Source organism: Rhamphochromis sp. 'chilingali' (genome assembly GCF_963969265.1).
Source record: "Rhamphochromis sp. 'chilingali' genome assembly, chromosome: 5".
NCBI lineage: Eukaryota > Metazoa > Chordata > Actinopteri > Cichliformes > Cichlidae > Rhamphochromis > Rhamphochromis sp. 'chilingali'.
The window spans coordinates 13,850,966-13,878,490 of NC_137932.1; the positions used below are offsets into that span (position 1 = coordinate 13,850,966).

The 27,525-nt window shown below is 40.6% G+C and overlaps 1 protein-coding gene across 2 annotated transcripts; it reads left to right on the top strand.

The window, feature by feature from the left end:
* LOC308397384 (uncharacterized protein) lies at positions 1 to 27,432 on the top strand. 2 transcript variants are annotated; one of them, XM_080883259.1, is made up of 22 exons: positions 1 to 319; positions 3,874 to 5,231; positions 5,742 to 9,258; positions 9,534 to 9,707; positions 11,233 to 11,271; positions 12,073 to 12,191; positions 13,278 to 13,434; positions 13,677 to 13,816; positions 15,111 to 15,237; positions 16,637 to 16,672; positions 17,164 to 17,315; positions 17,506 to 17,626; positions 19,020 to 19,165; positions 20,385 to 20,511; positions 22,033 to 22,062; positions 22,192 to 22,304; positions 22,836 to 22,968; positions 23,873 to 24,012; positions 25,091 to 25,214; positions 25,425 to 25,583; positions 25,869 to 26,031; positions 26,736 to 27,432. In XM_080883259.1, the coding sequence occupies exons 1-22, from the start codon at positions 317 to 319 to the stop codon at positions 26,822 to 26,824; spliced, it is 7,167 nt and encodes a 2,388-aa protein (XP_080739385.1). In that variant the 5' UTR covers positions 1 to 316; the 3' UTR covers positions 26,825 to 27,432. The 2 variants fall into 2 exon arrangements, with proteins under 2 accessions (XP_080739385.1, XP_080739386.1); XM_080883260.1 differs by having other exon boundaries at positions 5,742 to 9,126.
* Positions 27,433 to 27,525: the final 93 nt, after the last annotated feature.

Consider the following 27,525-nt stretch of genomic DNA (forward strand, 5'->3'; position numbering starts at 1 on the left):
CCTCGGGGTGTTACCTAGCTGGGGCAGATTCCAGCTGCGTCCTTCCCCTTCTTACCATGGGAAAAAAATAACACTTCAAAAGTTGCAGACTCAATTGCATCTGGCGTACTGCAAAAGTTAGCCTTGAAATTCTTTTCTGTTAAGCTTGCACTGAATATTTATTAGTTAGTCCGCTGCAGAGTGGCATGTCTGAGGAGGTTAGAGTTACCTGAGAGAAGCGGCACAGCACGCTGAAAGACTTCATTTATGAGGGCTATTCCAGGGGGCTACCTTTGACCGGTTTGTTCCCCATAGAGCCACGAGAAACACTGTAATCATGGTAAGATCTCGCTCTGTCTGTGGCGGCGTGCTTGTAAAGAAATTAAGTTGCGGTTTGTGGGCTTTTCAGTAGAGACGGTTTGAAAGTTTAAGTAACACTCTAAAGCCTCTAGGCCACATTTGCTTTAATCTTATGAACTGTAGTTCTGGTAGACTTCGTTATGGTAATTAAAAGTAGTGAAAACAACGTTTAAGGTGGTTTAATGATAGCGTGGTGACGGTTGATGCTTTACTTTTCGTGTTTGTCTGACCACCATTGTAAGGGGTATACCCGTTATGATAATACTATAGTAAAAACAAAATGGGACATTAAATGTGAACGCATCAATTAATCCCATGTGCAGTGTTTAAACCAGTGATTCGCGGCCAGTCCCCCCGGGCAGGGTGGATTATGTATGAGCATTAGAAGTAGAGAAAATCGAGCTTTCTTTAAAATTCATCATGCTACAACGTGGCTTCTAGTTGCTCTGCTTCATTATTATTATTATTTTTAAAAAATCAAAACAATCCTGAGTTACCCAGACAGGAGTGGTTTAATGGTTAAGTTCCCCGACTGAGCAGCATGGAAAGAATGACTTGAACTTCTCGCCAAATAAAAGAAGAGAAATTTGGGAAAAAAAGAAAAAACGACTTTCAGCAGACTCTGAAACCCACATGAGCGGTGCGTCATTTCCGCTGAAAAACTTTGTTTGGGCAAGGCCTCGTGCTGCATTCAGTTGTTAAGAAAAATGTCGGAATGTTGAACTGCACACACATCAGCTAATTAATGATTACAGAACAGCTGTCACTTCCTCAAAACAGAATCTAATTTCAGTCTGAAATGCTCATATCTGTCAAATATAACCTATTTGAAATATAACAGATCTAATTTTGGTCTAGGTGTAAGAGTTTGGAAAGGAAACACTCATCCAGATTATCAATTTACTGCTTTTGCTCTTTGAAATATGACATTTTAACCTCACTAAAATTTTGTAAATTTTGTAAAATCACAAAGCAATCTACACTCATTTATCAACAAGCCTCTCTTATATTACATAATGAGATTTCTTTCTTTCTTGTGCATTGTCACCATTTAGGTATCCTATACATACTTGCTACTTAGTGCTTATATGTTATGGTGTTTTGTAATTTTATTTCAGTGTTCTTCATGTTGAGTTCTTTCAGTGGAAATAAGCTCATTCAGTGAATGGAATGAGTGCGTATACTTATTTTTCATTCTCCTGCGGCAGTGCAGCAAACTTGTGGATGTACTGCATTGTTTCTTTAGAACAGCAACAAATAGCCCACAGTAAAATGTATACTGAGACACTGATACACTGCATCAATAGATGAGACAATTGCTCTTTTTTTTCTTCTGCTTCTTTAGATCAGTACATGTTAAACAATGAGACACGTGGCTACTGCGTATTTCCAATCCTATCCTGAACTTGGACAGCAAAGGAGTGCCTGAATAAACAAATGAGTGAATGGGTTTTTTTTTATCAGCTGATGAGTTGTTACAGTGTAACAACTGTTCCTGAAAGTGCAAAAAGTCAAGAAGAAATTAGAAAAATATAAACTTATGACCATCACAGGACAAAAAAAAAGCATAAAAAAACAGAGAGTAGTCAACTAGGAAATGATTTTAAAAAAGTATTTTCAAAAACTCCAAGTATTATAAGTAATGTCATTTTATTCCTGTGCAACAATATACATAATGGAATTAAAAGCAACATTCATTGAATAACTACTTAAAATATTGCTTTTTAAGTTTTACCCTTAGAAATATTCAGCACATTTATGCCACAAGTTCCAAAATTTGTTTTGCTTAACGTTTGGGTGAAAGTATGTCGAGTTCAAGGATGAGATAAGTCAAGTTAAGAGATGGCTCTGGGATAAAAACTGTTCACTATGCTGCGATTTTTTCCTAAGCATTTACGGTGATATTACAAATATGTGAAATATGAGTCATGACATGGTCGATAACAGGCAAACAGTCAAACTTATGCGAAGGCCGTCAACAGAAGATGTGACTGCTTTATATATACACTGGGGAAATCATGTAAATAATACATAATTTTTTGTTCCAGTGATCATTATGAAATAAAAAAGATAGGCTAATTAAATCTGGCAGCACAGTGGAACAGTGGTTAGCACTATTACCTCACAGCAATAAGGTCCTGAGTTCAATTTCGCCAGCAGGTCAGGGTCTTTCTGTGTGGAGTTTGCATTCCTCCCACAGTCCAAAGACATGCAGTAAGTGGGCATAGGTTATTTGGAAACTCTGTGAATGTGAGTGCGAATGGTTGTCTGTATCTATGTGTAAGCCCTACGACAGACTGGCGACCTGTCCAGGGTATACCCTGCCTCTTGCCCTAAGACAGCTGGGTTAGGCTCCAGTCCCCCGCGACCCTAAAAAAGGATAAGGGGAAGTGAATGGCTAATTATATCTATCTTTAGCATTTCTTGCCCCCACAAACCGCTTCTCTTAACTTAACAAGTTGAAAAAATAACACGTTTAATTTAAAACAAACAAACTGATTTTGTTTGACTTGGAGGGAGTTACTAAGCCTATTATAACTAAAGGTATTCCAGTAAGTGTTAGTTAAAGCTTTAAACTGCTAATAGCAGCCAGTCATATAGCCAATCATTTCAACGTATATCTGATGCTATAAGTTGGCCTTAAGCCAAACTAAATACCAGCAAAATGAAACTGTGGTTGAGCTGCTGACGTGGGAAAAAAAACAGCTGTTGACAAACCGGCTTCATCGGGCCGCTCATGTTTGCATGTTGGAAGATGTGTACGAGCAGCACTTGAAAGCATCGCTTTTAGCTCTGGGCTGCGCGCGTTCTGATGGAGGGGCTGGAACTTCAAAATATCACGCACATCTCCAAAGCCACACTCTGCCGCGCTCTTATTACAGTTGTGGATGCTTTACTGCAAGCAACGGGGACTAAACGCAGCTTCTCCATCAGCTAGACAAACATCTTAGAGAAGATTTTTAAGCAGCGGTTTACATTTTGAAGTCGAGATCAAAGTTTTTCTTCCATGTGAAGTTCAGGGTAAGTCGATTTTGAAATGACGGCCAAGAGTGTCTGGTTCAAATTAGAGAGTTATGTATGGATCTGTCAAAGTGATTGATCCATGTGATGTTTTTTCTGCTCTTTCACACTGCTATTGTTTGTCCTGGTGGAATGATTTTGTTTGTGTTTTATGCTCTGTAGGAGTTTTTGTTCTAAACCAAAATCATGTTCACAGCCTACATAAAGGGTCTGAATGATATGGTATTTTCTACGGTAAGCTTACAGGTTATAAGCACCCTTGCATGTCTTTGCTATGCTGAGAGATGCATGGCTGTACTAAAAAATAAATAAATCTCAATGAACAGGAAACCCTCACTTATATTTTCTTCGGATCTCCAGCTTGCACTCCTTTGCTTTGTCCATTTAGACAGTTTGTATTACTGTCATGTTATCTAAATTCTGCGCATATTCACCGGAAATATGCATGTTTGCAAATTGCAGCTACGTTTTGAAGCTGACATTTATTTGAGTTATTTCTGTGCTTTGCTTTAGTCTGAGAGCCCCGAAGACCAGCCAAGTACTGGAGTCTTGGGTCGTATTGGCACTTGGCTCTCTCCGTGGAGGGGAAAGGCTCCGAAGACTCCTACTGAAAATGCCCCCTCAACTGGCGATCACACTCTTAAGTCAGAGGGAGAAGTGGAAAGTGAGGAGACTGTGAGACCCTGGGCTGGAGAACAGCAGCAAGAGGAGGAGAATCCCCATCTTCAGGATTTCTTCAGAGGCGTTTTCCCTTGTGACGAGGAGAACGCCACGCAGTCTGCCCACAGAGACGGCCCTGTTGTGTGCAGCACTGAGACGGGAGTAGGAGGTCCAAAAAAGGAGGAGCTTTGGGAGTGCAGTAGGCAGACAACAGGACAGGACAGGGAGGAGAGCAACAAACGTACTTCAGCAAGTGGGAATCCTGAAAGGAATGACAGCCATCTGACACATCTCTATTCATCTACTAAACAGGGAGTGGCATGGTACTCTGACCAGGCCCACACCCAGCCTCAGGCCCAGAGAAAAGCACAGGCCCAGACAGGCAAGAAGCTCCATGTGTACCTGGAGGAAACGAGTGTGATTCAGTGTGGTGAGAACAGTTGTGCTGGGCAGGAAGTTGTCCGCACCAAACTCACAAAAAGCCTTCAAGTCCTCCCTAAGGCAAAGTCATCACCAAGTTTTCATTTAGCAATTAGCTCAAGTGCAGAGAACAAAGAAACACATGCGAGGCCTCCTGCTGGGGCACAGGATTATTACGGCACACTAGTAGGAGTGCCACTAAAATCCCACAAAGACTCACAGTTAGAGCCTGAACCAGATCAAGAACAAATAGAAGAAGACATCATGGGGCGTAAAAACTCAGCCAGAAGAAGAAGGAAAAACTCTCAGAGCGATGGAGGGAAAGCTCCTGCGGAAACAATCCCTCCAACTGCACAACCTGCCTCAGAGGGATTCCCTAAGTCAGATAACTTAGTGAGTAGTCTAAAGAGCAAAAGTGAGGCACCTAAAGACTCCTCCTCCTCCGAGCAAAACCCCACCTCACAGGCCTCACCTGAAGGAGGGGAAAGAAAGACTTCCTGCCCCGCCACGGTCAAGCAGTTGGACAACCTCCAAGACTTGAACTGTGTGGCGGATGAAGGTGCAGACATGGAGGGCGATGACGATTTTTATAGAGTAGAAAGGAAGACAGAGACACCAGAGTCCAAACGCAGGAGCATTAAGGTTTCTCAGAGTGAGGTGAAGCTTTTTACAAAACATGTTCGTCTGAATCCAAAGAAAAGTCCAGCTGAAGATAACAAGGATTGGAATGCAGCATTAAAGAATACCAAAGGTGACGAAAAGGATACACCCAAAACAGAGAATGACGGCAGGTAAGTTGAATTTAGGAGTGAAAGTGTTTGATTTACATAGATAGAACACTGGCTAATCACCACATGCATCTATCAGTCTTTCAGTAACGCTCACTAAAATAAGTAAAGTAAGTGTAACTAAATAAGTAAACCTCACTTAAAATGCTATCTTTTGTTTGTTTGTTTTTGAGGGTCAAGGCTGAATATTTAACTCATCGATATCCCCTTATTAGCAGATACTTATGCTAGCTCCAGCTTTGGTAAAAGAGCAGGCTACAGCTTTAGATGAAAAGCAGCATTGCTTCACTGTATCCACAGTGAAACAACGCCATGATTCATAATGCAAAGATCAGTGCTGTGCTCTAAGGACTGATTTCATAACATATAGAGGACGTGAAAAATGGATCAGGTTATTCTTATCTCTTAAGTGATTAACAAATAGAAATCTCTATGGCAGGTGTGGTGGGTCATAAATGGATTATGACTTTAAATTCAGAAGTTCTTTGATATATTTACCTCTTGTTTGCACAGAGTACACACCCCAAAGAAGGCTGATGAAGAGCGTAAGCCAACGACTGCCAGGATTGCGGATAAAATCAGCCTTTTTGAGAAGCAGCAGCAACAACCTACGGGTGGCCACAAGCAGCCCTTCAGAATCCCGAGGAGTGCTGATGTGTCTCCAAATAGACAACCCACCGAGCGGTTGAAAGTGGATTTTCTTGCGTCTGATCAGAGGTCAAGATCAGCTGAACGCTACAGCACGGAACAGCCACCTGTCATGGAAAAGCTGATGACCATCAGGGAGCGAGTGCAGAAATTAACAGACGCGTCTGTGTCGGAGGATAAACCTGTGCAGCCTCAAACACCGGCCGTGAAAGGAATGTCTCACAAATCCACCTCGTCTGTGGCAGACATTACGTCAAAGTCTCCAGAACTGGACAGTCAAGGTAAACTGGATACAAAAGAGCTGATACAGACAAAAGCAGTGTCAAAGATAGCACTAAAACCAGAAGGACGAGATACGACTCCTTTAGGGGAGCACACGTCCATTCCCACAGTACAACAAACAGACTGGAAAACAAAGGAAACGGTGGTCTCAGAAGCAATAGATCAAGGTACGAAACCCAACAGCGCTGAAACAGATCCTCCAGCTGAAGAACTAGGCGATTCCAAAGAAGTGACCAATAACAGTAGCCCATCTCCCAAAGGCCCTAGCAGAACAGGCTCCCGTTCTAAAAGACGGAAAAATAGAGACCCAACCAGTCCCATCAGTCCAAGCATTCAAAACAAACCAGAGTGCTCTGCAAGTAAGTCAAAGGTCACCGCTACAAAGCCAGATAAGAGTGATGAAATAAATGAGACTGCCTCTTCTCCCAAAAAGCTTTCAGGAAAAGAGCCATCTCAAGTTCAAAGAAGAAAATCTGACGAACAGCCACTGAGCGATAGCCAGCAGAAGGAATTTAAAAAGGAAGTGGAGGTATCCGATAAACAGGAGAAGCAGTTAGATGCTTCATTTAAAAAGGTGAATATTCACCAGTCAGTAAACACACCAGCAGGATTACCTCAACCATCTGTCAGCAAAGATGAACCTGATACTGCTGCTTGTAGCAGCACAACAAAGGTGCCCGCTAACAAGGACTCCATTGATTTACCCCAAAAAGAGGAAGAAGCAGAGAGACAAAGTCTGACATTTAAAATGGAAAGAAAAAAGGCTTCTGTGGAAGTCACAGAACCTTTAGTTTCCCCCCAATCACCTTTGGTTGAACCAACTATTGAGAAGCCTTCTGCAGCGGAGGAGGAGTCACCTGTTAAACTTCCCAAATTAGATAAAGAATTTTCAGTGCAACTTGAGTCAAAAGATAAAGAAAAAAGGAAGAAGCCTAGTAAAAAAGAAACACAGCAACCTCAAAACAAGGACACAGAACTAATAACTCAAGCTGAACCTGCAGATGTGGTGAGATTAGAGAAGGTGGTGAGTGAGAAAACAAATCAGACTGAGGAGAAAGTTAAAGAAAAACCACAGCAGCGCCTGCCTCTAGATGAAAGTGCCGCAAAGCCCAAGGTTTCACACAGTGTGCAGGCGATCACAGGGAAAGAGGAAAGTGTTGCAAGGGATGATGAAAGAAAAAATCCTGAAAAAAATGAGGAGACACAACTGGTTAAAGACATAATAAGACCAGAAACTAAAGAACCAGAACCAGCTTTTCAGTCAGAAAAGAGCAGCGGCTCATCAGATCTCCCTGCTCAAACACAACATCTCAGTCAGTCGGTGACTGCACCTTCAGAAAAAGCTGCTGTTTGTACCATCACCCAGGCTAATGAGGCTGTGAGTGGTGCCAAGAGTGATAAAGAGCTTGGGAAGGTAGAGACGCTTATAAATGGGCCTTCTGAGTTGCAGACTCATTCTGCAGAAAGCCCCAGAACAGAAGGAGAGCCAGTGGTGATTGCACAGCCTAATTCTGCATCTGTGGAAAAAGCAGAGAATTCACGGGATGACTCATGTACACATGGAGCTAATGATTCAGAGTTCTCCAGCACAAATCCTATTACCAAAGCAGCTACGGCCAGTGAGGAAGTGAAGGCAAAAGTCTCTAATGACACTCTATTTTCACTCACTGACATGACACATGGGCAAAACAAAGAATCATATGTGGAAGAGCCTTCTTCTACTTCTGTTTGCAAATCTGCAAACACAGAGAGAGGTGGGCAGGAAGATCAGGAAAAAAGCTCAACTGTCAAATCAGTGACCTCAGAAGTCAGTACCTCTGGAGATATGACAAAACCAGCCTCCAGCCACACACTGTCTGATGAATCAAAAAATATAGAGAATGGCAGCGATATTACACCACTCAGGGATGCTGAATACATAACAAAGAGCCGCCCTGATAGCACTGCTGCAAGCCACGCAGTGAATGTGACTGAGAATTCAGCTGTGATGGGATTGCATTTGCCAGTGAATGAAGTTTCATCTCATATCAATCGTGACATTTCCACACATTTAGAAGTCAAGCCAGTTAAAAAGGAGCCTGTTGATAACAATCTGAGACGGTCTTCAAAAGCACCCACTTCCCCAGAGTCTAACAGGCTGATCCCAGGCTCAATACAGCATTCATCCATGAAGAAGTTCCAATTGCCACAGGGTCTAGGCACAGATGACTCCTCGAAACAGCAAGATGCCCCCTCTAGCTGGCTGGATGTGGACTTCCCCAAATGGAAACATAAAGTCCAGGAGCAAAAGCTGACTTCTTCTGGAAGTGAGAGCAATCTTCTGGACACTCCTGGCGAGCTAGATGATCATGATTTTGTTGAGAAAATCAAGAAACTTTGTGCCCCATTTTCCCTCCCACCACGGAAGCACAACCACCTCCGACCACCTCAGCCCCCATTTGCAATGCCAGCCATTAAGGAGGACCGCTTTGAGAAGACTTTTGACCCAGAGGAGTTTACATTTGGCTTGAGAAAAAAGCCTGAGTTTTCCATAAACACATCACTGACCCTTTTTTCCAAGAACTCAAACACAAATACAAAATCTGTCCTGAAGCCTGCCAGGGTTAGCTTTGCAGACAAGAGCATGCTGCTTAATAGCCTAGACACACACTCTCGCCTCAGGGACAAAACCCCTGTCAAGGAAGAGGAGGACGTGAAGGAACAGAAAGATGATCAAATCAAGGTGAAGTCTCGCTTGGCGGGGAGCTGCGTTCTGAGTAGTCTCACCTCCCTTTACAGAGGAAAGAGAAATGGAGTTCAAGCCGAGTCAGAGGGCACTGGCTCAGGAAACGTATCGCCTACTGCAGCCTCCGAGCTGAGCCCTCCACCTTCGTCCCAGCCACCCACACCAAGCCCGTCAGCCACAGCTTCAATCAAAGACACTCTAGCCAAGCAGAGTGAAGAGGAAACCCGTGCTGCAGAGGCTGTGGTTAGTGACTCAGGTCCTCCACTTCCTTCTTTTAACGACATCAAACTGCCTGACTATTTAGAGAAGTACCTCCCAAGAGATCAAGTAAAGCCAGTACAGAGCATACAAGGACAGGATCAAGTCAAACCAGAGGTTAGTTTTTCTGCATGTAACTAAAAGTTGTGAGTGTCAGTGTAGTTGTCCTTTTAGCACAGAGACACAATGTAACTAGCAAGCTCAGCAGAGTTGAAGCATAGAAAAGCTATTTAGCTAAAGCACAGAACTCTGCTTTCCTGTCGACTGACAGGAGAGACATGGAAATGGCACTTTAGTAAATAAACCACAGTAGACGTTGCCACAGCATATTTCATAAGCAAACACATTAAAAACATTTATCCTTACTCCATCGTTTTCTTTTTACACACCAGTTAATTAAGAAAATGGCCACTCCTGTTGCTGGAGATGAAGCAGACAGCGTTGCAAAGCTGGTGCTTCCTGACACTGCTGCTCCATGCTTTCCTGTTGTTCCTCCAACAAAACAACCAACCCTCCCCGAACGAAAGCAGCCTCCGGCTCAGCCGCAGGGAGTACTTAGAAGTAATGTAAGTGTTCTGCATTCATTACAAACATTTTATTGAAGGATGAATAAAAGGTTTATTGTCATAAATTAAAGTTGTGGATTGCTTTGAAGCACATAAGTATCAGCTCTTACTTTCTGACAAGCCAGATACAAGAAAGCTTGCTGTGCTGGTAAGAGAGTTGGATGCTATTTCTATTTTCGGAGCTACACCACATATGGTTTTCATGGAAAAAATTACATTTTCTTTTCTTTTTTTTTGGTCATCACAAGTAGGGAAGCTTTCTTATTCTCAGTAACACTGTGTCTGGAATTTGCTCCAGTGGAGTCCATGTAAAAGTTAATCTGCTCAGAAGTAACCGGCCACTTTATTAGGTACACATTGTTAGTACCTGGTTAAACACCATGTTGCCTTCAGAATTGATGTAAATCTCACATTTAGGAAGGTGCTAGAAACATTCTGAGATTTCGGTCCATGTTGACATGATAGCATCACACAGTTGCTGCAGATTTGTCAACTGTACATGTACTCTACTGGATGTACACTTTGGTCATAAAGGGATAGACATGGTCAGCAGCAATACACAGCAATACATTGGCATTTAAATGAAGCTCGTTTGGTGCTGATGGGGCCAAAGTGTGTCAAGAAAATATCTCCCTCACCATTACAGCACCAGCAGCCTGAAGTGTTGATATAAGGCAGGATGGATCAGTGCTTTCATTTTGTTTACACTGAATTCAAACCCTTCCATCTGAATGTTGCAGCAGAAATTGAGACTCATCAGACCTGGTGTCGTCTTTCCATGCCACATTTATAGTCACCTAAATCATCTTTCTTCTCCATTCTAATGCTCGGTTTGAACTTTATTGGTTTGTCTTCACCATGTCTACATGTATACATGCAATTAGTTGCTGTCATGTGACTGACTATATATTTCCAGTTGAATAGGTGTATCTAACAAAGTGGCCAATGGCTGCATAAATAAAGCTGAATTGAGCTGAAGGGAATTTGTATGACGATTTCTGTTCTCTGTAAATGGTAAAAGCTTGTTTTTACAAAGCCCAAGCTGGTATATTACAGTATTTAAAGTGTTTATTAGATTCAATTGACAGTTCTCAATACTGAGTATATAAGAGAAGGCTCAGATATTTAATGATACATAGATATAACACGTTTCCGAGCATGAACCTCGAGAGGGAGTGCGACAAAACAGCGTGAAATATGTAAATTATAAATCAGTTATAATCAAAAGTCTGGACTTGATGTTTCTAGTTGCTGTTGATTTTTTGTTTTTTAGTTTAATTTTACTGCCGTTTTGTGCAATCAACATCACGAGCTTACGCTGATTGCACTCTGGTTTTGGCTGGTCTCTGGTTTTGGGTGCTTAGATATGAAATGAGAGGAATGTCTTCTCCACATGCCCACTATGTCCCTGGGAGTAAAACTGAAAGGTCATAGGCACAGCTTCTTCACAAACTAATTCATATCAATTTCTTTTGTATTGTCGAGATGTTTACTTTGATCTTAACTATGTGTTTCTGCATTCCAGATAAGAACTGTGAAGGGATTTCACAAACGCCCTGGAAAGGTACAGTAGGCACAACTTTACCATCATGAAATAGAAACAAGATGGGAGAGAGGAATCTGAACAGACAAGTCTCTGTTCTGTGAAAACATCTGCTTTTCATATGGTGTCCTCGTGGGTAAACAGAGTAAAAAAAAAAGTCTTGTGCAATTGCTCAGCTGGGTGCAATCACAGAATTCAGTTCTGCCAACGTAGTGCAGATCCTGTGGTTTTTCATTACTGCAGAACTTCATTAGTAGTTGTTACAAGGAACGAGGAATTCCCGGGGCACTCAACATTTGTAGTTGCTTTCCTACATATTAGGTGTTCATTAATTCGGTTTACCTCCTGTGTTGCCTTTGGAGGGGCTTGAACTATGACGACTGGGATTAACCAAAACAAACAGAAGAGAATATATGTAAAGATTTAGAATTTTAAGCAGGCTTATTAACAAACAAAACATAACAAAGAGGTTTCTAGAGAAGCTGCTTTTTCCACAACTGTGGTTTACTCCTTCATTATTCATAACTATCAAGCTTCTGTTTGGCTTTAAAAACAAAAATGTTCAAATTCATGTTTTTTATTAAAATTATGGTGTCCTGGTAGTTGAAGTAATTATATACCTGTAAGTTTTTTTGCTTCTACTGTAGCATGAAAAGGAGAGAGTAAAATGGGATGTCCTTGCACTCACTGAATCCTGCTTAATGTAATAGATTTAGCAAGTAATGCATTATAATATTAAGCCATTATTTCTCTTCATGGTTGATGTGTTGATGTTTTTTACTTTTTTATTTTTTTGACACTGTCCTTCTTTTCTCTATGCAGGTGGTGCTGTTTGAAAAACCTCAGTTCAGTGGCCAGGCATATGAGATTTACAGGGATATGCCAGATGCTACATCTCTGCAGCTCTCGCCTTTCATATCTGTGAAGGTTGTTAGAGGGTGGTAAGTAACAAATATTCAGCCAAAATGTCAGATGATGGAAAGAAAATGCCCCGTATAGCTTTAATTGGTGTCATGTGGTTTTGAGATGCCAAAATCTCTTGTTGAGGCTCTACACCAAGCTAATTTAATGAAGCATGAGCACTGAGAGAGTCTTACTTGATAATCGAACTTATTTATTATTTATTTAGAACCCTGCATGCTTTACATTCATATTTTCTTTGCTATCAGTCCCTTTTTTACCCTTACCATTCCTGCTTTTCTTGATGTGGTCCAGGCACCTGTGGATTACTGGAAGTGTGTAATACCATTTGCAGGAATGTGCCAAACACCAGCCATGTGCTTGTGTGTGTGCAGGTGCATCCTCTGGCTTGCACTTCTTAGCTTTGTAGTTCTTTATACTTCTTTGCAGTGGTCAGATACTGTTTTTGATATTCAAGGTAGATGTTTGGAATGATGCTGTCTAAAAAAAAAGAATGACATTTAAATGCACTTTCTGAAAATGCTGACACTTACATACGTTGAAAAAAAAAAATCAAATTTTTTGTGCTGGGGAAGAAAAGCACAGCTTGATTCTGGTGCTAAAATGATAAAGGAAAAATTCAAATTAGAAATGTGTTCAGATCTGACCTTCAGCGGCTACATCAAGATACACTAAATTAGCATTTTATCATATTCAACAAATAGCAAGACTTAAAAAGTACAGCGCCCTCTGTTCCAGCAGCAAGGACTACTGTAACAAGCTCTTGCCTTGTCCTTTTAAAAACACAGATTTCATCTCATTCACAGCGTGGCTGCCAGACTTTCTGCAAAGATGTGTTGTTCTTCCACTTTGCAATGAAATCGGGGAAGAAGCAATGTGTTAATTAGTGAGCTAAAGAGGAGCTGTTAGAGCCAGCTGTGCTAACCAACTGCCAGGTGTATTCTTAAAATAGCAGGAGAACGATATTGATTCACTCATGTAGCTTTCAACGAGCAACCAAATAGGTGTATTTCCAAAATTGTCGAATTAGTGATGTAATCCACAGTTGTTAACCTTGATCATTAGCTATCTGATTGTGATTATGATGATTATGTTTTCATAACTAGCTGGATGCTGTATGAGAAGCCTGACTTTCAGGGCCGCACCATCGCCTTGGAGGAGGCGAACATGGAATTGGCAAACGATTGGGCAGAACCTCAAGTGGGGACAGAACCGCACAACAGCCCGCCAATGGTGATCGGCTCTATTCGACTTGCTGTCAGGGTGCGTACACTAACTCCGCCTTGCATGGTCTTCAGTACCGACATTATCTTCACCTCACATTGGATCTGAAATGTAGCTAACAGACTGCATTGTTTTATTGATATTCAATCCAGACTCCAGAGCAGAAAAGAATAAAAGTCAGCTAGTTAAGATCTTCCTTGGATTTATTGGGAGGAATTATTGAAGATCTTGTGTGGACCACTGCTGATAATGGCTTTTCTTCCTCCCCACCCCCTCTGTAGGATTACAGCATCCCCCATATTGATCTGTTTACTGAACCCGAAGGCCACGGCAGAGTAACACCATACCACGACGACACAATAGAAACTGGCTCATTTGGCATCCCACTGAGTACAGCTTCCATTCAAGTGCACTCTGGGGTGTAAGTATTGTTGTTTTATGCATGTAGTCCATAAAGATACAAGAAATGCACCTTTTAGAAAATGAGACAATCTCAGTCCTTCTCAGTGATGTTGTTTTTTTTCCTTTTGATGAGCTCTTACCTGCTGCGCTCAAATCAGAGCTGTCTCTTTAATAAGATCTTCTCTGTGTTTTGCTCTGAGAAATAACTGTGATAATAATCATTACTACATTCCGCTGTGCCTATATTGGGCTTCGGTTTAACTCTCATTCATTTGCCCGCCGAGGAATGTCTGTCCTGCTGTTGCATGTTAGAAATGAGGGAGAGTGGGAGTTGGGACACATGGGAAGCAGAGGAGTAGAGGAGGAGCAATTGACAGAAAGTGAGAAACAGACAAAAGTGTGGAGAGAATTCGGCAAATGGCACAAGAATGTTTTTCTTGGTTATAGGTGTAGCTATTCAGTACATTTTGTGCCCTACAGCAGAAGGGAATGAATGCTGTTAGTTAGAGCTTTTCCTGTAAAGCGAGTATTGTTGACTTACCTACAATACTTAATGCACAGGATTTTTTTCAGCATTTGTCAGCAGCAAAAACAAAACTAATTGCTGTCAGATGCCAGCTCATCTCGACACATAATTGCAAATTCTGCCACTGTAGCTTCTCCTGTCTGTCTGTGACAAGTGAAGGCAGCTGCTCAGCAGATGTAGCGTTGTGTTTTGCGTGCAGTAATCCCGGTTGACTTCACTGAACAGATAGACTCTGTGGATTTAGCAAGTTAAGGTTGACATAAATTCTTGGTAATCACTTTTTTTTTAGTCCTGACTGAATGAGCTGGGTGTATTTTTCCTGACAGAGACTCACATCTGGTTGTTGGTATGAGGCATTGTGCTGTGCCACACCATGGTTTAAAATACCAAAGTTGGGGGCATTGTTCTCACAAAGGCTGCCCGGGCTATAAATATGAATAGTGAAGAAAAGTGATTTGAATTGAAGCATGCCATTCCCCAGATATTTTGCTCTTAAACAAATAGCCTTTGTTCCTAGCTCTAGTTCTTTGGCTCATAGCAGAGGTAGATATAGAATTAAACCCAAATAAAGCGCCGCCTTGAACTGACAATGCTTAATGTACTGAGGAAAAAGCATAAGTCAGAAAGTTTGTTATTTTTATGACAATGATTTTTTTACAGCTCTTTTATGGAAGTATTTAAGGTCCTCACTTACATTAGTTTTAAAACAACCAACAGTTTTGTTGTTATGCATAATATGAATAAAGGTTTTTGATGACGAAATAACATGAATTCCTCCTTTCTTCAGGTGGCTGCTTTTCAGTGATCCAGGGTTTGAGGGCATGGTGTCTGTCCTGGAAACAGGAGTGTACCCTTTTCCTGAGACCTGGGGTTTCCCGTCACCCTTCGTGGGATCTCTCAGACCACTTAAAATGGTTTGTATTACTGTAATGTATAACATCTAATGCATTTTAAAATGACAAATGATCTCTTTTGATCATTCCCTCAATGTGTCCCAGGCATAAAATAACTACTGGATACACAACCAAAAGCTTTGGAACAGTCATTTGTGATCCCTAAAGGATGAAGCATACAGATTTTGTTTTTTTTAGTAAAATCTCTGCATCCATGAGGCCAATTGCTATAAAATTTGTTACACGTATTTAAGGATCCTAGAGTCTATAATGTTAGCAGTGCTGCTGATCTCCAGAGTTTGTTATGGTGTCCTTCCTGCAGATAAAATTTACATCAAAGCTTTTGTAAATGGACTTAAAATGTGATATAGACTGGCTCTGTGGTGCACTCATTAACACATTTGACCCTTGACAATTCTGGGAGGAGACACAAAGGCAATCTTAAGGAGGTCACGTGCTGGTCCCAGTGCAGATAAATGGGATTGTGTCAGGAAGGACAGCTCACATAAAACCTGTCTCAAATCAAAATACATATCCTTCTACTGTGGAAAGTACCTGCTGAGAACATGGCATAGACATTTATAGTTCCCAGAGGATGAGTCATGAGTGTAGCATATGTTTTTGCAGATACGCTACAGTCAGGATGTTAAGTTTTGCCCATGTAAGAATAGTGAAGCTAATTAATTATCTAGAGAATTGACAGCGAGCTACTGTGTGTGACGTGTCCTGCCTCCTGCAAGCTCTATTATGCAGCACCCTCACCTGCACAACACCAAACAGCATTTCCAATAGTGGCAAAGCTTCTAAAGAAGACTCTCTCTTTCTATTTCTGTTCTGTTCAGGTTTTTTTCTAAGACTATGTGAGACAGGGTGACTGCCAGCAATGTTCTGACTTGATTTTCCTGACACTGTTCCTCTGGTAATTCACTTAGGTTGAGATTTATGCTTTATGGGAGATACAGACACATATTGGACTGATGTGCCATTTGTTACAAACATCCCACCCCTCAGATAAATTAATGAGCCTGATTTTTCACCAAGTGCAATCATAAGGTCAAATTCTTAAGTAGTTCAGAAGTTTTACTTTAAATTAAATGTAACTGAAATTATGCAAATTGCTGACATCCCCTTAAGCCACAGCTTCATGTTGTGTTCAGTAATAATTTCCAAAAGCTGGCATTCCGATTTCTGCCTTTTCCGCATTGTGAAGGGTCACTCTATGTCCAAAGGCAGTGTTTACTGTTATTACCCACAGAGACAATAGCTCAGCTCAACCTTCCATCTACCAGGCCAAGGGAATTATGAACATTTTTGAGAAAATTAGTTGAACTATGAATGTGTGTAATTGCTGGCAGGTGTTCTATTGTGTGCATATAATTAGAGAAGAGCATTGTTAATGATGATGACTTCTCTGTTCCAGGGTGGTTTCAAAGTGGAGAATTCCAGTGAAGTCAAGGTATGCGCAGTTCTGTTTTGTTTGATCTCAAAAAGAAGAAAAAGAAAGGAAAAAGCTATTTAATGTTAAATTCTGGAAATTATAAAATAATCCAGCCGCAAACTGTAATATCTGTGTTGAGTATATAGGAAAAGCATGTTTATGAAAGGCCTTCAGGCATTGCCCAAGTACCCAAATGTTTTTGACTTGTAGGCTTATTTCATTTAAGACCACAAAAAGTAACGGAAGTTCCAGTACACTAACCACAGTTTATTTTAAGAGCGAGAATTTCCACAGCTAACAATGTGAGAATCAGATAAACAGATTATTTTTAGGGTGAACGCGTCATTCAGCAATTTGACAACGTAAAAACCACTGAGATGCACACAGTCTTAATACTGTGCCATTCAAATAGGACTTTTAATATGTAGTTTGTAGTTCCTTGGAAATACAATGAAGTGAAATAAAATATAACCTGTGTGTTCATGTAAGCTGTCTGTTCTTTGATGCAGGCTGTTCTATATGAGAAGCCCGGCTTTGAAGGCTCCTGTATGGAAGTTGACGGTGAAATTTTCAGCTTTTGCGAGAGTGAAGGAGATGTTCCTGCAGACCTGGACACAATGAAACTGAAGTCCGTGAGCTCTTTGAAGATCATTGGAGGATTGTGAGTCTTCTTCTGCATGTCCCTTTGCTTGTACAGGATGGAGTTAAATGGCACTCTTACTCTGGAGCAAAGTTTATTCTAGACTAAGATAGTGATTTTGATGTAATATGATTATAATATAATAATTTGATCAGGAGCTACCAGTTTAGCTCTAATCAGGGACTTTGCTGCATTTTGGTTCTTGCATCAGCTGGGTGGGCTACAGTGAGTCTGGGTTCGAGGGTCAGCAGCACATCCTGGAGGAAGGAGAGTACCTGGAGTGCAGTGACTGGGGCGGCTCAGAACTTCTGTCATTGCGACCGATACTGTCTGTGAGTACTGCAAACACTAAAAAACTAGCAAGGAGTTTAGCATATACCAGTGTGTGATTAATAGCAACCGCCAACTGATGCTTGAATTTTGCATAACCACTCTGAGTTGATGAAGGTTACAATTCAGATTGCAGCTGATTGTCGAAAAATAAAAATAGCACGCTTTTGTAGGCTTTAAGACCAATCAAGGTGCTTCACACTATAACCTGCATTCACCCATTCTGACAAAGCTTAGCTCTGTCATGCACACATCAGTGGATTCGTCGGGGTCGATTCAGGGCTCAGTACCTTGTTCTTCTTCTTTAGACTGCAAGCTAATGTAAAAATATAATATAATAAAAACTATTGAGACCAAAAACTTCCACATAAACACTGACTATGAAGAGTCTGGAGCATTAGCAAGCAGGGAGACATATTTATTAAATGGTAGACAAAATGCCAATTTTCCAAGTCTTTGTTGGGGAATTGTTTTAAACAGAAAGAAAGCAAAAACAACTTTTTGTTTTAAGAAGCTGTTGCAAAGAAATACATTCCACTGTATCCCCAGTGGGCATGGCTGACTTTTGGATGTACAAAAAAACCGTATAAAGTCTGCAGAAAATTGTTATATACAAATTGTTAATAGCAACTCGAAGGCATAAACAGTTTTTGGAAGCCCCAGATTCTATAAACAAATCAACATCTTGCATATAATATATTAATCTTACCCCAAAGCAGTTTTTGCTCAAGGGCGCTTTCATTATGGTGCTTTTTGTCTAGAAACAGCTTTTCAGTCAGGACCACTTTAATCGAAGGATAATTGTGTTTTCTGTCTTCAGTAATGTATTTTTTTGGTCTTTCTCTGTTCTGAGACCTCCCCTCCCCTCCCTGTATATAAGTGGGAAGATAGAGGCAGTGAGACCTCCCATAAAGAACAGAGCAGACATCAGTCATAACAGATAAGATACTATTTAAATCAGATAGAAGCATGAAAAGGGAGTGGTAGAGGCGGGTTGCAAAGCAGCTGTGCAATTGTGCATGCAAGTTAAATAGAGAACCCTATATGAGATTTACTATTTGGATGTATATCAGGATATCACCTGAGACGTCAGCTGATGTAAGATGGTATGCTGATATGCCAGGATTGCAGCTGAGCTACATTTCGTGTCGTGCCTAAGCTGATACTGTCTTCATTTTTTGGACAGGGTGTGCAAGTACATCAGAAACCTATAAGCTGTTGTGTAATCATATTCTTTGCAATTGGTGTGACTGGAAAAATGTATAACAGTTTAAAAATAACTCCCTAGAGTAAATTGACTTTATTCCTAACATACATATTTATTGTTTTGATCTTCAACCCAAGATTTTGTGTTTGTCTGCAGCTTTTCCTAAAATGATTTTATTCTTGTCACAGGATTTCATGTCTCCACACCTCAAGATGTTCAGAGACAGAGATTTTGGCGAGCTGGGGATGAACATTGACCTCTCAGTGCCTGTTATTAACATGGATGAGACGGGCTATGGCATGAAGACGCAGTCTATTGATGTCGGCGGTGGTGTGTAAGTAGCATGCTTATTATGGTTTATTGTTTTGTGACCGTTATGGGTAAATAAAAGCTTGGGGTATTTTAGAAAAAACGTATTTTCGGCTGTTAGAAATGGGTTAAACACTTTCCTTTGCAAGTCATCTTCAATCTGCAAGACTTGTGGTGAAATGCTTGGGTATGGTTCTAACAAATATTGCTTGATTACCTACCTTGATGGAGAACGACTTAGACTACTCTACATGTTTTTAGATGCTTTTCTTCCCGCCAGCTTGATGATTAGTTGAGGCTACAGTTCCTGTGAAGTCTTGTGTGGTTTATTACCCTTCGTTGCTTCTCAGGAGCGTGGCTGCATGACTGCCACACCTTTGCTGACAGGTCGAGACAGATTACCTCGTTCACTAATGGTTAGTCTGCCGTGCATATGTTCCTGACCTTAGGACTATCTCAGACTTTTTGCAGTGGGAAACAACTCTGTGACTTCTTGGAGAGTGTGGAGGAGGCAGACTCAGATCTTTAAACTTAGTTAACAAGGAATTCTGTTTATATTTGGAAATTCTTTATTCCCTTGAGGTATTTTTTATCACCATCTTTTTTTTTTTTTAACCACATGCTGTAGGAATGAGCAGTGGCAGTGTTCCATCACTGCTTGCCTTTCAACCTCTCTTTATGGTATGATCAGCTAGAAAAAAAATGCAGAAGTAAACAAACAGGAAGCAAACGAGAATAATGAAGCGCAGGGCATGCTTTCCTGATTGCTTCTACCCAAGGGAGAGGAAGAAAATGGTTAATAATGTGGAGTGGAACATAACGTCCTTCTTTATGAGAAAAGACTCTCATGACATTGAAAGGTTATTCTTGCTGCGCTGCTAGTCTGTTATTAGACTGCGCGGCCTCGCCCATGTTCTTCTGCTGTTTGATTGGCTCATTTGCATTCCGTTTGTTTTGCTGGGAGACAACTGTCAGTTTTTCAGTCTTGCACGTTAGGACACACACAGTTCTGCAAATGCAACACCCACTCCCACAGCCACTCGTGACATGCCACATTTTTCAACAGAGTAGCTGCTGAGATGCTATCATGCGGGACGGTATTGGATTTTGACCGCAAGTTGTTGCTGAACGAGCACAACTGTGCCTGAATTCTTGTGGGTTTCAGCCAATTAAAATGAAATGAAAATGAAAAAAGAATGTCATGTCAAAAGTAAAGGGTGCTCCTCTTTTGTTTTTGTTCTCAGCTGGGTTGTGTTTGAAGAGCCAGGCTTTTGTGGCGAGCCTTATGTCCTGGAAAAAGGCCTGTATGGAAGCCCAGAGGACTGGGGGGCACTGCAGCACAGAGTTGGCTCAACAATGCCTGTCATGCTGGTAAGAGTGGTGACTCACAGGGTGGAAACATTGTCTGGTTATTAGACAGATGGTCTGGCGACTGTGATATTTTACATTTAATCAATGCAGCAGCCAGTGTGTTTGCTTGACCTGCACGATTAGCTCCATCAGCTTTGCACGATGAATAGTTGCACAACTGCTGGTGAATTTTCACTTCCTCTTGAGGTACTAGTGTGACTCACCATGTGGTTTCGCTGCTTGTAACCAGCAACTTTTACAATCAAAATTTAAGGTGGAATCCTTAAAATAGGAAAATGAATGTCAGGGATAACACGCGACAGATACCAGGCTTTACAGTGGATTAGCTCTGGGAGCATGAAGCAGAGCAGAAATGTGAATAAAATTATTTATCCAGCATGAGAGAGGAAAATTCTTGTCATTAGATTGAAAGCAAAAATATCTTAGATCACAAAAGTGACTCATCGTGAAGTTGCTTTGGTTACAAACTGGATGATGACAAAGAGGCATATACAAGACAAGACTCGGTAAAATGCTGTAATGATCGGTCCCAATTAGAGTAGGCGAGTCATTAAAAATTAATTATTTGGCTTTAAAGTTAAGATGGTCTGTCTCAGATATTTGTGTAAACAATTTCTGTGGAGTTTAAATGTAAAAAGGATGGAGTCTTTGATGTGAGTATCAATCCTTCAAAGGCTTTTGAGATGACAGAGGTTAGATCAACTGACTAGTGGTTGTACAAACGAGTTACAGTAAATTTTTCTGGGAATAGGCCCGATGGTGGTTTTAAGGGAGGTTCAAAATGTGTGTCAATACCTCTGACAGGACAGCCCTGCACATCATTGGACCCAGCTTTTTTTTTTAATGCAGAAGAGTTGAAGAGTGTCTGCTGCACCTTGTGAATGCCTTTCAGTCTGCTATCGGTTTGTGACCGGCTGGAGTTTGATTTGATTATTATTTGTCAAACTGTGCAAAGAATCGGTCGAGTTTCTCTGTTAGATGGATTTGTTGGCTGCTGCGTGCTGCCTGTTATGAGAGCAGGACAAGCAAGCCAGGCTGCTGGAGGCAATGTGAGCAAGAGCCAGGCTGGCTGATGAGGATGCACACGGAAACAAAGAGTTGCTTCAAAGGGTCACATAACATGAGTAACAAACTAAATCAGAAGTGGGAGTAGTGTTAGACTCACATAAGGGAATGAACGATCCAAAGCGAGCCACAGAATGCTACAGGAGCTTGATTAGTGGATGAGGTGAGTTGATTAAAGGGGCAGGAATGGAGTGCAATGCCCAGGCAGACACACACACAGACTACACAGAGATTAAAGAAAAACAAAAAACACAGACAATGAGACATGAGGAAAGGTAAAACCAGGAAAACGGAGTGGAGGGAGGGCATATCACACACACACACACACACACACACAAGTTAAAGCAATACCACCCACAATGTTGCATCTCTCCTTTCCTATCAGCGCCACTCTCTTTTGTGGTTCAGTGTGAATCAGTCTCAATAATCTTTTTTTTTTTTTCATTTTCATTTCAGGATGATTTTGAGAACACATCCAAATTTAAGGTAGGCATTTAAAAAGGAAGAAAGAAAGCACATCTAATCTTGAAACGTTATTGCAATTATTATGTGACGAGGAGGTGAGGAGCTCAGAGTGGATGACTCAGTCTTGTTTTCTTGCTGTGTGTGCCTCAGGTGCAGCTTTTCTCTGATCCAGGTTTTAAGGGCTCTGTCCTCACTCTGGAGGACAATGTGACCTCCCTGCAGGATGGTTTCTCTGTGGCCTCCTGCAAGGTTCTAGCTGGCAGGTGAGTAATACTGTACATTGTGAAGAAACTGTCACACTGCGGGGCTGTAAGGTGAATCTCTGGCACTAAAAACACTTTGCAACAGCCTTTCAATAGCAGATTTTAGAGATAGATGTGCCAAGGTGATCTGCTACAATTGTAACTGCATATTGGTCACATTAAAAAGCAATTTCTGTGATTTAGAGTCTGCTTCAGGCTGTCACTGTTACACTTTCTAAACAGAAAAAAATGCCATATGGCAGTAGCTAGTGATACACTGCCTGCATTACATATTATAAAATGCATCATTAATATTAATATGCTATTTTGCTTTGGCCCATTAATAAGTAAGAATTCAGTAGCTCAGTAAAAAGCTCTTGTTCACCTTCAAGCTTGAATAGTATTAAAATTGAAAACCTTTTTAGTGCAGGTAGGTTTACACAATGATCATCTATCGTATTCAGTGCAGAACACGGGCACATTTTTTGTGCTTTTGTTCTTCTTGTGTGTGTGTCAGTATATTTGTGTAATTGCATTTATGTATTCTTGCAGCTGGATGGCTTTTGAGGGCCAAGACTTCACTTGCAGGATGTATGTGTTAGAAGTGGGAAACTACCCAGATCTGAGATCAATGGGCTGTGTCAGTACAAGCTCCTCCATCCTGTCACTACAGACTATTGGCTTTGTAAGTCTATAATTTAATTCTTCTAACAAATTAACACTCACTCCCCTTTTACAGATTGCCAGCCTAAAACTGAAACATGTTATTTTTGGTCATTAAACCCTGGGAGTAGACATTAAGTTTTCTAGAATTAAATATATTTTTGAACTGAAACACTCTTTAAGGAGGAGATTAAGCATTAAATTAGCTCTCATCAGTATTTAGGTCTTGCAAAGCTACAAAAACTAATTTGTAATTGACAGCTGAAGGCATCACAGACAAATATCCATTGCTATTGTAGTTTTTCAAGCTAGTTGAGAGTCTGTCTGAAGGGTGCATGAATAGTGCCTGTAATCTGCACAGTTGCACTAAAGTTGGACACCACTTGGACATCCTTTTGGAGTTTTGGCTTCACCCTTTAATGATAAATGACTCGGACCTGAGCAGATGTGGGAAGTACACATGTCTGTCATGTGGCATATGGTTTGTTTGTTTTTTTTTATCCCAAATGCTGTTCAATTCTTTGATTTTTTCCAAATTTATAAAACTAATACTTTTTTGACATCTTGTCAAAAAACAATGGATGAATCATCCCAAAACTGTTAAGTGTTAAAATAAAAAAAAATATAACTGTCAATAATGGTGATTTTGTATCAGAAGGTAAAAATTCACACATTTCTGCTTATTTCTTTCCTTATCATCTACATCATCACCATCCAGTATTAAATGCGTTGACCCATGACATTAGTGTCCATTTAGAAGGCAGTCTGTCTTTTACAGTAAACAGGGAGTGAAAATGCCAGGGAGCACAAAGGTGTGAGTGTGGCCTGTTTCCAGGGTAACTTCAAAATAACCTTAATGTCAACCTGTATGACCTGGAGCTTTCAGCGCTTGTTAATGCACTTGTCCTTTCTCTCACTCTTGGCAGGAATTCTCACTTCCATCCATCACTCTTTTTGAGCGATGTGGTCTGCGTGGGAAGAGGGTGGTCCTAAAGGACGGATCAGTCAACCTCCAGCTGGCCGGAGGATGTGGCAGAGTCCAGTCTGTGCTGGTGGAAGGAGGCGTGTGAGTGCTTTTCAGACCTGTTTGGTTATCCAGCCGTTACTAAGGATACCCTGTGGTTTGTGTTTAACAGGTTCATTCTGCTCTACTCCCAAATGTTTCTTTAACGCTAAGCGACACGTGACACTAAATAAAATTCTTTACTTTTCACTCACACAACAGTGGCCTGTTGTTACTCAGCAGTGCCACCTCTTAATCCCTTTTGGTTTCATTTCAAATTCAGTTGCTATTATCTCTTTAGTCAACATGTCAAAACATTTCCAGAACTTTCTGGTGCCATTTCCATAGTTATTTGTGCAACCTGTACTTATTTGATGTCTGTTGGTATAACTAAGATGATTTTTTAAAGATTCCTCTGTAGTTAAAGAATTCGTTTGGGCGTACCATATAGACTATAACATGGCATTTTGCAGATTCAGAAATATTGAATGCAGTGCAGGGTCAGCACATCTAATATTGCAGAATGGCAGTACTGACAGATGGATCGATGGTGAAAACCTGCTGCTGATGTGCAAGATTTAGACTGTAGGTGTGAGCCAACACTGAGGAAATAAAGGGCTCGCAGTAAGGCAGAGCTGCCTCTGGACTGGCACATTCTTGCTGCAGAAGAGATGAGCCATAAAGCAACGAGTGAAAAGCAACATCTAACCTCAAAGCAAAATTGGACTGTTATAAAACTCAGCAGGGTTATTATCTTTTGCTAGGCATTGAATGGAAGCCAGGATTCAGAATTCAGCTATTTCTTAAGATAAAACAATGACCTACCAGCATCGAAGGCTTGGTTTCTAGTTTGTGCTATTAAAAGAAAAGAAAAAGAAAACAGGTATAGAAAAATCATGTTTGTTTATGTCTGCCTGTCTCTGTGCTCTCTTGAGCATCCTGTAATATCCTATCACACGAGGAAGGAGGATATTGAAATATATTAAAACAAGGACTGGCATTTTCAAGCCAAATTTTCACTCATGGTGACTGACTGTCAGTCCCCAGACAGCGATAAAAGCTGATAAGGAAGTGTTGTTTTCATTTCTGCTGTTGAATATCTGAGACTTGATTATGTTTTTGTCTCGTCTTAAAAAATCAGGTGGGTGCTATACGAGGGAATCAACTATCGGGGTGCTCAGATTTTGCTAAAGCCTGGAGAGGTGCTCGACTGGCGGAAACACAGCAACTGGCAGAAAATTGGATCGCTCCGCCCTCTTTTACAGGTATACAATGAAGCTATGCAAAGTATTAGATTACTGCACCACAATGGTGGTAATGCTCATAGCTGCACTTTTAGATACCACACATGTGCATTGATTGATTGACTGTTAGTTGTGATAGTTAAGAGCATGGTCGAGTTGATTTGAAATTCCCTTGCTGTGAATCCTGTTTTGAGAAGAAGCGCCAACTATTTGTATGTGTTTTCCGAGCAGAAGCAAGTGCACTTCCGTTTAAGGAACAGACAGACGGGGCTAATGATGTCAGTGACCGGGGATTTAGATGATGTCAAACTGCTACGGATACAAGAAACAGAAGAAGCGGATGGTTTGGAGCAGATTTGGTTCTACCAGAATGGACGCCTACACTGCAAGGTAACAGTACCTTCATTACGCAACGAAACGATAAAGAAAGGTCAGGGAAAGCTTGATGAATAGCAGCCCTTAGACCAAGATCAAGATCTTAGATCCTAAGGTCAAATCTCAGATGAGAATCAAAACAATGTTAAAGAGTTAAAGAAAAGTGACCACAGGTCAAACAGAGGTGTTTTCTGCACTATATCTGATCATATATTATATGATCTATGAATCTTTCACCATTCTACCTGTTAGCAGCTGGTAATTTGAATATCTCTAACTGACTCCTCTCTCTGTTTCCAGCTCTTGGAGGAGTGCTGCCTAAGTCCCAGTGGTAGTGTGACAATTGCAGGAAGCCGTGTGGGTCTCACTCCAGACCCAGATGACCAAATCCACCTCTGGAGCATCACTCCTGAGGGCTTCATTCGCTATGTTCTCAACCCTGATCTAGTCCTGGAAGTCAAAGGTAAGCCTCACCAGTGTTACAACACCAACAGTAAAATTGTTCCGATAGATGATTTGTATATAAAGACTTGTTTGTACTACAAGCACCATCTGTGACAAGCTTCCCACAGAGAATTCAAATGTCAGAGTTACATAATACTTAAGTTTCAGTTTGATTTCTATGCATTAAATATTCAGGTTTCATGGCTAGTCTTATGAAAGTTGTCAAATCCAACAAGCTGCCTGTATATGGACTACGGAGCAAATGCTACAATTATTATTAAATGGCAAATGAACTTACATTGTGCCTTCCTACTTAATTTGAGCACTTAAAGCTCTTAAACTGAGTATTCTATGTTCCCATACACATTTAAGAGATAGTAAAGATGCAACTTCTGTGCATAAGGCAATAAAAAGGATCTTGAAACCTGTGGTTAGATATTCCCAGTATAAAACTGGGGATTTATGTCTAGTCACTTTGTTTGCATCATTGTCAATTAGTGACCCCTTGTGGACTGAATTTTTCCCTGCAATAGGCGTACTGAACACTATTGTAGGAGTTATCATTATTGTATGTGAAATTAAATATATGCAAAACATTTTTAATTCTACTTTTAATCCATCTTAAATAAACAATATTATGCAACACAATCTCTTTCCAGGCACCAGAATGATGCTAAAATATGTATACAAAATCCACTTAATAAAAACATCTGTTTCTTTCAGGTGGTCATCTTTATGACAAAAACCAAGTGATTCTGAACACACCTGATGCAAGTAAACTACAACAAAGGTGGGATGTGGAGATTATATGAAAACAAAGTCTGCTGAACTGGATCCCTGACACACTAATGCAGTGACACACTGTGCTCACAAACGAGGTACGCCGCTGGAGGTTCTCAACATTTTGCTGCAGGGGAACCATGAGAAGGCCGATGAAGAGGTCAACTTGGAGAGAAATTAAGGATTTTGGTAGAATGTATTGCTACGTAACAAACGTACAAACAGTTCATTCAGGAATTGAAATATTTAACATGTTATTCTTACATCGTTTGTCAGTTTGGGGTCAATTTGAAAAGTCCTGCTTTTGAAAGAAAAAAATATTTAAATGATTGCAAATGTTTTAAGATGCAATTAAGGATTCCTTTCTGCTGAAAGAAAAGGAAAGTTTGACTTGTTTAGTGTACGGTGATTTTTGGCCATCTTGAGACAAAAACTGGCCTTTTAGCCTGACTGTACATTAGCCTACACATATGCAGATATTCCATAAAAAATCCTTTGTTTGATTTATGATTCCACGTTCCATTGTTATTTACAAGGTATCTGATCAAGTAAATGTTTTACCAGAACAAAACAAATTAATATTGTTGTACATTCAAAAACAAGACATTTTCTAGGTGACCCCAAACTTTTTGAGCTGTATCTCCATTGAACAAATCTGTTTTTGCCTTATTTTTATTAACTTAAAACAGTGTTAAAACTTTTTTTTGGATTTTTTTTAATGAAATGTGCTGTT